Source organism: Amborella trichopoda, chromosome 9 (genome assembly GCF_054954075.1).
Source record: "Amborella trichopoda isolate Santa Cruz 75 chromosome 9, AtrichopodaSantaCruz75HAP2 v2.0, whole genome shotgun sequence".
In the NCBI taxonomy this organism is placed as follows: Eukaryota; Viridiplantae; Streptophyta; class Magnoliopsida; order Amborellales; family Amborellaceae; genus Amborella; species Amborella trichopoda.
In genome coordinates this window covers 2,612,385-2,622,844 of record NC_142344.1, presented here as the reverse complement: position 1 = coordinate 2,622,844, position 10,460 = coordinate 2,612,385, and the positions used below count along the sequence as shown (strand labels likewise).

General features: G+C 34.5%; 1 protein-coding gene across 1 annotated transcript; it reads left to right on the top strand.

The window, feature by feature from the left end:
* Positions 1-9,582: 9,582 nt before the first annotated feature.
* Positions 9,583-10,188, top strand: LOC18437667 (uncharacterized). Its single transcript, XM_006847870.4, has one exon. The coding sequence runs from the start codon at positions 9,583-9,585 to the stop codon at positions 10,186-10,188; it is 606 nt and encodes a 201-aa protein (XP_006847933.1).
* The last annotated feature ends 272 nt before the right edge of the window (positions 10,189-10,460 follow it).

The following is a 10,460-nucleotide window of genomic DNA, read 5'->3' as shown; positions in this document are numbered from 1 at the left end:
CAATATGTATCAGAGAAGCTCAGAACGATGGCATTCCTACAATATTCCCTATGATTCAAAGTCTTAACTAATTGAGGATTCTAAATAACTAGAAACATGGGTCAATGCTTATATGTATTTAACAAAAAAAAAAACAGTGCATGATAGTTTTTCTCCGACTTTTATAAATACCTTCAAGCAAAATGTTTTTTTTTTTAATAAAAAAATTGACTCGGTATATATATATGCATTCACAAGCAATAGTTATATAATAGTATGACAGTTTAAAATGATTTTCATAAAGACTTAATGAACCTTGCAAGACTATGTGGTTTTCTCAAAACCATATTCATAGACTTAGGCTTTTCCCAAACCATCAAATTTAATTATAAAATACATGCTTAGCCTTCATAAATCATTTTACCGCATTCACCTTTAATTTCCTACCAAGACAAGTTCATGGCCACAAAAACAAATCATATATACCATCTTATAATTTTATCCAAAATAAAGCACGACTAAATAATGTTTATTAAAGCCTTGACAAAATACTTCATTTTTGGCAATTATGGAGAATTTATCAAGAGATCATCATCACATGCAACACACAAAGTTCCATCAAAACACTCCATTTGTGCTTACATATTAGAATGAGCTGCACGCATCTCTCGTGTTTCATCCTTAGGGCTCAAAACCCTTGAACATATCATATCTCCATGTGTATCACTACCTTAAGTAGTTCATACTTATGCACAAGGAGGCATAAAAATACAAGATATTCAAACCGGCACTTTCAAATTTGTTAACACTTATCACTTAATGTCCATATACTCCATACATATTCATAAAACAATTAGCCAAAATATAACCAAAGCACATTAAACAAATTTATTCAATCCACTTTCCCTATATGACATTTCCTTATATGACATTACCATATAATGTGGGATAGATTTCATACCTCAAAACTATGTAGTGTCGTACCTGGGTTGTCTTGATTCATTGTTTTTACTTGCTTGACAGACTTTTGTGATCTTGGAAGTGCACGCAATTGATGGAGAATATATTGGTTATTGGTTTCACATGTCACGAAGTGTCAATCTCTTCGACACTTGGATTCTCCTGTTTTACACCATGAATAAAATATCTTCTTCATCTCATTATTTCAAATATCATAATTTCGATTCTCCCACTGATCTTTAGCGTTTCTATGCTACCCCCAAGTATCTCTATATATCCCTTCATTTCGAATAAACCAAGATGTTTTTATAGGTATTATATTTATTCTTCTTTTTGCTATTTCCAGATCGAATATTCTTCACATAGAGTCTCTTATGTTACTAACTTTGCATTACATCTCTCTGAAGTTATACTATAATAAATCATACTCATGACACACTATAAAGGGTTTTAAAATGAGTCTTAAAGTTCTCTATAATTGGGAATTTAAGGAAGTGCCTTAACATGCCACATCTTTTAATTTACTGCAGAATAGAACTTGAGCATCCCATGATAAAAATATAATATCTCTCAACTCATAAAGAGTTAAATTTCGAATCCTTTTGAGTGTTGAAATAGACTCAAAAAATATAAAATAGTGCTTAGTTCCATCCTTAAATCATACCATTTAGTGGATATTCATTTTAGCAACATTTACATCATAATGCAAATTTTTCAGTTGAAAATCAGGTTGAGCACCTCTCAATAAAAAAATTGTTCCTCTCAATCCTCAAAGAATTTATTCATGAAATATTTTGTGTTGAAAACTTGATTCAAAACCAAATCATAACATTATAGTTTGAATCCCAAATAATATTTTTCTCAGAGAAATAAATAAGTGACATTCACATCACAAAATAAATCATAATGCAGAATTTCTGGATGAACATTATCTAGTAAAATTATCTTTTCTCTCTACCATAATGGAGTTTCCCTTTCAAATCAATTTTGTTTAAAATTAAACACACAATAGTAACATATATATTTTCGCAAGCTTTATATCATTTTGTTAAGTAGGCTTGATAAATATAGCTATTCATGTCTTCAATGAATGACATACCAAATTACAGAAAATTCAGGTTAACCTATTTTCAATCTAAAATTTTTATTCCTCTCTTCCCATAGATATTTCTTTCTCAAATAAGTTTTATTACAAATTAGACTCAGAATGGAAGTCTAAAAAGTTAGTGTGAACCATAAAATATTATGTTAAGAATAGAAATTAAATCTTAACTTTCAAGTCATAAAAGTAATTTCCGTTACAGAAAACTGCACTTGCTCATCCTTCAATAAATTGATCATATCTTTCAAACCACAAGGACTTTCTTGATGAAACTTTTCTTTGTTTGAAAGTAGACTCAATTTTATGAGTCACAGTCCAATTTAAACTAGAAATAAAATCATATGGATGGTGAGAAAAATCACGGAACTCAATGGACAGTTCCTGAATTTTATATGGTCAGAACTGACACCCTTAATTGTTGAGTCCATAACTCTCAATTTCTATAGGATCTCCCACTGAAGTTTTGCAGGTAAATCCTATTCTTAAAGACACAAGATATCACTGAAGTATGTAATAGAAAAATATCTCATTATATTTTTCATATCTTTACTCCAAAATAGCTCAGAATACTCATTATGCAGAGCGCCTTTTCGGTGTTGAAATATTTCAATAATTCTTAACCGTGGGTGTATTTCTTGACTTCAAAGGTCATTAGCTTTTTTTATATCTCATTCTCAAGCTTCATCTAAACTCAATAAAGAGAAAAGATAACTAATGACATTAAAGTATCAATAGCTCTGATACCAATGAAAGCAATACCTATGTGATCATTTACCGGGGAATACATTTTTTTTTTTCTTCACCCTTTTTTTTTGGCAAAAGATCACTTACATGTGGTCTTTATTATAATAAGATAAATTTGAAAATAAAATCAACATAACAATAAAACCAAGATCTTAGCAACTTGATGCCATTGAAACAACTATGCATTATGGTTGAGAATAAACGATAAGATTGCAAGAAACAAAAGGAAGAGTGCCAGAGATTACCGCAATCGGGCTTATTATACCCCACACCAAGTCACCACTATCCGACGGCGTGGGATCAACGATCCCGCTTCAATCTCGAACTGGGAAAGCAAATTTCAGCCAAGCCACACCAATGAAACATGAATCCCTTTGATCACAAACTCAAACCCTAGGTGAATTATCTTAGCAACCTAGTTTTAGAGAGATGAATTCTTTTTTTGCTAAACCCAACCTTTAGCCATAAATCCATATTTGGGAGATAGGAGAGAAGAACTCCATAACCTAAATCCTTAGGTTCTTTCACAATATGTGTGTGAGAGAGATCAAACATGAGAGAGTGAAACTTTCTTAAGACAGAGAAATAAAAAGCTAAGGTGTAGAGCTTTTTTTGGTATAGACAATCTCTTTTTATAGGCTTTGAATAAGATTGAGGTTTCTTAGGGTTTTCTTTGGCTTGCCTTTTCTTGTGAGATTGAACATAGACCGTCGATCAAGGGTAACTTGTGGGGTAAGAGATCTGAGCCATCCATTCCATAGATGGGTCATCAACATTATGGAAGGTGCATGAACCATTATCCCCCATTCCTAAATCATTTTCTCATCAATAGAAATTAAATTAATTAAATCTAATCAAAATATTGTACCTACCATAAAATAGAAAAGTCTACTCAATCTTTCCACAAAATCTTTCAAAGATATATCAAGTCAATATTTAGTCAATATCTTCTAACCATATGGTCATATGCCATATCACCAAAAAATAGGAAAAAGAATAAGGGTGAGGCCTACCACCCAAGGGAGGCACTCATGGGCCTCACATTCTAAACATATGGCAGGCCCATGTGCACAATGGGCTCCCATGATATTTTTATATATTTAAAATTAATAAAAGGATTTTAGAATATTATTTGAATATTTAAACAATTGTAAAATCAACATATTTAATTTTATGAATCCAAAAATTATAAATAAAATATCCAGGGGTTCATAAAAATTCAAATAATAAACTTAAAATAATTTTCATCATAAAACAAACACAATTAAATTAATTTGATAGAAAAATGATCCATATGGTTTAGGAATCAACAATCATGGGACACTCCACCTTCAACTGTGGACTACATATCACACTTACTTTATCAGACCAACCTAGTATTTCCCATGACTTACAGTCCAAGCCGGGGCTCATTAGCGGGTCACCAAAGTCCGCCCGATGAGCCAAGGGATCGTAATCCCAGTCTGTGGATTTCAAGTCCTCCCCTAGAGACAAGTCAATGTCACCACAACTCTATGGCGCATAGGGGTATCTCTCGCATATGCGTACGCTTCACCCTAAAAGTGGATTTCTGGCTTTCCCGAACGATATAGCGATATGCATGCCATGTAATAGTACATGGATGAGGTTTTAGCCCCTGTCTCTGTAGGCCACCATCACACACAAGGATCACATAGTTCCTCGGCTCACTCATCTGGCCATGTTCTCCGACCTCATCAAGGGCTAACCCATAAACCCTCATCGATTTGTTCTTCATGCCCAGGTAACATGGGTTTTTTCCAACTGACTTGCCTAGATCGTTAAGCACAGATTGGCATCAGCAAATCATCGTTTGCTTAATATGGTCCACGAGGGACCACACTCCTACTGAGTTCATATTCCACTATATCATTTCATTTTACAAACACTCATAATGTCTTTAAAGGCCACATAAACCCAACAAGACAGAGAGATGAAAGAAACAAAGATTAACCAAATTCTTGTGATTCCAATATGAAAACCACATTACAATATCCTTACAATAGGCTGGTATTGAATAATCTACATCTTAAGATAGGCCAGGAAGTCAATATTAATCCGGTATTCTCTATAAATATGCCCCTTAAGAAAACATTTAGTCTGCCCAAGGATAGGATGGAACTGTATCCGTTCTTCTGCAGTTTGGGGCCCTTAGGGGTATTTGTTTTGCGCGCACACATCTTGTTCATTCTAGAGAAGATCTCAAAAAGAAAAACAGAAGAGAAAAATAAAAGAACAATAGTTTATTTTTTTTAAGAGAGAAATTGCAGTTGATATAGGATGTCCATGTTAAGAGGGAAATGATGCTATCAAATTGGTGCCCTAGAGGGAATTCGTTTAACCCCAACTTTTGTATTATCTGATCATCGCAAGACGAACAACTAAAAAGAATGATTTTGAGTTTTTTAAAGGGCGAGCTGCCCATGAGCTATGTAAAATTTCCCTCTCTAGTACGCAGAACCCTTGATAAAATATCCTCAAACTCAACAAACAAAATGATTTACAAGCTCCTTGCCATGCCTAACTTGTGACACACTATAGCCAGATGTGCTTGCAACAAAAATGTATGTATCACACTATGGTAATGCAAGATAAAAAAACAAATAACGATAAATTTCTACTGCAACTCCTGTTATGATTGTGTGGCATCATAGTGGGTACTAACGAGATTATTCATGATAATTAAATATTTGCCCTGTAAAACTGAACTGTGAAGCCATGAGGACTTCCAAACTTGCAAATTTGTGAAGCATATTTGTCAAACAATTTTATGTGAGGTTCACTACTCATGGATTCACACGAGTGTATGTAATGTGGATATTATATATGCAAAAATCCATTGTGCTTTTCAATGTAATTAGTATTTACTATTTTTTAGGGTGAGATTTATGTAAGGTGTACAACTTAAGTAATCAAAGTAAGAGGCACCTTCAAACTTTTCTATTAGAAGCATTTTTCACGCGGGAGACCTTGCGATGACCTGAAATCCATTTTTGCACTTAATTATAAAAGTTAAAATTCTTAAAATGGTGTGGATGAAGCAAATCCATAAATACTTGAAAATCTTGAAAATGGATGGTTTAGAAATGTTACAAGTTGCTCTATTTTTTAAGACTTGAAATCTTTTCTTTTTTTTTCCATATCCGTGAGGTCTGATAATCAATTGAGGGTTTTTCAGAATCGAAACAGCCTTTTTCAGCAAATTTTTAGGTGCACCTTACTTCTAGTTGACACCCTATAAGAAAAATTTCCATTTTTTAGTACATGCAGTAGTTATTATTATTATTTGAACTAATGACCCGGTAGGAATATAAATTTGTGTGCCATATTATGACACCTTGCAACCTTAACCACCCAGTCTTGTAGCATCAGTTTGAAGCATAAGCCCACCTGAAGAGCTCGGCTTTGACCACAAAAAAGCCATGTAATATTTTCTATTGGTTGAGGAAGTCTATGTTTGTAGAAACTCAGACTAAAGGCATGGTGGGTTCCTTGTGAGTTAGTTTGATGACTCTATGTTCATTGTAGGAACCTGCGTCAGTGTCACTCGGGGGAGAGGAAGCCATTGAAGGGCTCAAAGAAAGGGGGACACAATTCATAGATAAATGATTAATACCGAACTGCAACAACCCTGATTTGATCCCACGCATGATTATTGATAGAGATAATTAAGGTTCCACTTGTGTCGGTTCAGTTGAGACTCTCTCACGAAGCCACGTTCTCGAAATCGGGTCCCAAGAAGCCATGGATAAAGTTCTCGAAATCGGGTGCCAAGACTTCCAAGTCCCAAACAATGAACGCTAGGGCCTTTAAATTTTCATCCCCAATTGAGCAAGTTTAATATTTTGATCACCCCTCTAAGTTGGTTTTGAACCATTGGGATTTCGGATTTGAATGGGCAGGTTTAGCGATGAAGTAACCCAAAAAAACACAGATCATATCGGAGGAAAAAATTAAAAATTTGGACAAACTTGTTTTACGATGTTCATACAAATATATGAGTTATTTGAAGAGAAGAAACAAATTTTTGTGAAATAAAAAAAATTGTGAGGTAAATTGCGTTTATGAGGGATCATGAAGCTGGATTTGTTAGGTAGAGTGTGGTAAACTGTGCAGCCTGTGCTTATGGGAGTTTCAAATTGGAGAGAGAGAATGTGGTTTCAGTGGGATAGAGAGTCACTAATTCTAGGGAACGAGGATGAGATCTAGGGTCACTGGTGCTCCGTAGGATGCATTTAAAACCGTGTCAAATTTACACTCTCGAATGATAACATAGCCGCTGCAGGCCAAATTTTTTTTTTTTATATCACGGGTATTGCATTATAAAATTATTTAACTTTGGTACAAAAAAATCACCATCACTTGTAACGTGCATAATCTAACCGCTTGAGTTTCCCCACAACGTCAACAAAAATTTCTACAAACTCTAAACCTGGACAATAGTTACCTCCAACCTGCTGAATTCACTCTAAAGAGCAAGATCGATTGTGATCCCTTGAGCTATTTAAATTAGATCCACATTCAAAACAATTTCAAGGAAAAGTTTGATCCCGAGCTTTTCAAAATTATAGATCTAATTTTTCCTCAAATAACAAATGGCTTTGAATAATCTTTCACAGGTAAACCTCTGGGATAATTTTGAGCTGTGAATTATTTTATTTGCAAATTTGGTCTTACTAACAATTAAAAGAAAGGATTTTATACAATGAGACATTATTCTATGTCACAAGAAGGTCATAATTACTACTAGTCATTAAATGTCAAAAGGGATTGCCAGGGATATATTACAAAAATTTGAGAAATTTATCAATAGACATGCCCAGCTAGATCGACTTTGCCTAGGCCACTAAATTTAGCTCGATGGTTGGGCCAAGTCTTGAAGTCTAGTCTCAGTAGCCATGCTGTGCCCAAGCCATGGGTCATGGCTGTCCTGCGCAACTTGATTAATTTATTTTTAGTTTATTTTTCAAGTGTGATTTATACTCGATCCATCATGGCCTAGCATGGTTCGATAGTAATAGAACCAATCCAAGCCACCTAGCCCATACGCAAGTCAAACTTGGGCTCTCTGCCTCGAAGACCAAGGCCAGGCCCGGCCTGCCAACCTAAGTATTTCCTGGCTTTATAAAAGACGTATGGGTCTCCATTGAATAAATTACAAACTGAACACACTTTTAAAGTAATGAGATTGGATGTAGTTTATCTAAGGCCTAAGTTTTATGAATACAGAGTAGAGCCTCAGCTTATATCATCGGCTGGAAAGTACTTTGGGCATTGGAAATCTCCATGGCTCTAAATTTCACTTTCAACAATGATTATGAGATTTGTTGCTTAAAAAATAGTATAGATCTTGCATATTCACGAATACTTATTTTTAAGGTGAAATGGGCATTCTAGATAATTTGTTACAATTTACGCTATTTAAAGAAGTTGATATTCTATATTTTTTTTACAACCATAATGGTGAAGCAAATAGGATTGGTTTGAAGGTTTTCCAATTGTAATTTTCAATGAATTTTAAAGTGAGGCTTTATTTATTGGAAAAAATTTATATAAGGTTTTAACCTTAAAATGTAGAATTAAGGTGCACCTTAAAAATATCATTTTGTTGTTGGAAAGCCCTCTAATTGATCATCTCGACATCAATATATACGGATAAAAAAAAAAAAAAAATTGAGTATAAAAAATAGTGCATCACCTGAAATATCTTTTGAACTGTCTATTTTCAAGATTTTTATGTATTTATAGATCTACTTGATTTCAATGTTTTTTTAGGTGCGGTTTGTATAGAGCCGAAGCTCTAAACAATCAAAGTAAAGCGCACCTTCAAATAGTATCAAAAGATGCGGTTTCAATGCTATAAATCTTTGTGATAGCCTTAAAATTTTATCTTTAATTATAAAAATTAAAGCTTAAAAATAGTGTAGATCGAGCAGGTCTAAAAAAAGTTGAAAATCTTGAAAATTGACGATCCAAAAATATGTTACAAGGTGCATTACTTCCAAAACTTGAAATCTATTTTTTTCTCATGCCTATACATCTTGATGTCGAGATGATCAATTTGAAGATATTTGGGCATCAAAACAACATTTTCTAGTGAAATATTTGAAGTGGGCTCTAATTTGATTGTTTAGAGCCTCAGCTCTATATTAACGTTTTCCTATTTTTTTAGTTTAAAACGTTATAAAATACAAATAAAAATATATTCTCAAATCACCGTCACAAATGTTTTTTCACCAAGGTACATCTTATCATAAAATTTAGAGGTACGCCCTAATTTGATATTTTAAAGTTTGGCAAACCATGCCCGTATTTATTTTGATAGCCCTATCAAACCATCTTTCTTTGAAATTTTTTGCCATAAATTTGACCGCCTTCTCAAATAAAACAAGGGAAGCCATAGCCACAAATCCATTGTAATGATAGATTTTGTACATATGTGACCCTCTTCTATGAGCCAGCCAACTCATATGTACCTATGCGGCCTCTTCTAAAATCCATTATAATGATAGATTTGTAACTGATTTTATTATAGATTTATCAACTAGCCAAGGTGATCATGAATATGAAAAGAAAATTAAATATTTAAAAATAAAATATATATGTTTTTTTGGCTTTTATTTTTACACCGTCTATGCATTACTTGTGCTGCACAACGTCCATCTTTAGGATGGACGTTTGCCGCGCCCGCCGCTAGACTTTTCCTTCCTATATAATGCCCTAAAGAATCTTTGCTTCTCCTATTTGCTCCATTTACAAGAGTTCGCGATCTGGCTTTAATGGCGCCTTCTTCCCTGTCGACCGTCCTCGTTCTCTCTCTTCTGAGTTTCTTATCCGTTGGAGCCCTAGCCAGGCCAGGCCTCCATTTCCACCCCTGCAAGTCTTACTACGTTTCATTCTCCTACACTCTGTCGAGCCCCAAAACCCTAGATCAAATCCCTTTGGAGCCAAATCCTCGACCTAATCTTCGTCCTGGTTTTGCGTCAAACCATAAATTGCCTTTCAGTTTCTTTATCTATAGGGAAATCAATGGAATTTATCCTAAACCAGTGGAATTCATGGCCCACAATGACCTTTACTTGGTCTCCAGAAGGGACCCATCTGCTTTCCGCGGGATCAAACCCTATGAAAGGGAATTCAGGTTCACGAATTCACTCAGAGAGAGGACCAAGGATATACTGAGCGTTATCATAGCTTTGCTCTTTGGCTTGGGTTGTGGTGCTTTGACCTCTGCAACTATGTATCTGGCCTGGTCTTTGATCACAAACAGGTATGAGGGTTCGGCTTCCGAGGAATATGAAGGCGCCGATGATGCAGGTTATGTTAAGATTCCTGATACTCCGTCCACTGACACTGTGAAGAAAGAGGGTTACGAGGGGAAGTAGGGTTATGTTTTCTGATTTCTAGATATTTATGCAAAATGTCTGTGACTTGTGTAGATACATATATGTTATCTCTGTTTAAGGGATGTTTTTTATATCCTGGTATTATGGGAGTTGAGACTTAGATGACTGGACATTCGTGTTGCATTCTGTTATATGTTGATATCTAAAGATGATTTCTCTGATACTTATATAGAACTTGTTATTACATCCGGTCATGATGGTGGAGTTGTGATTTTTGTTTGGTTCTTTTCTTTATTATTCTTTTATCCATT

What these genes read in the sequence shown, in the direction of transcription:
- LOC18437667 (XM_006847870.4), top strand. Translation starts at nt 9,583, where the DNA reads ATGGCGCCTTCTTCCCTGTCGACCGTCCTCGTTCTCTCTCTTCTGAGT.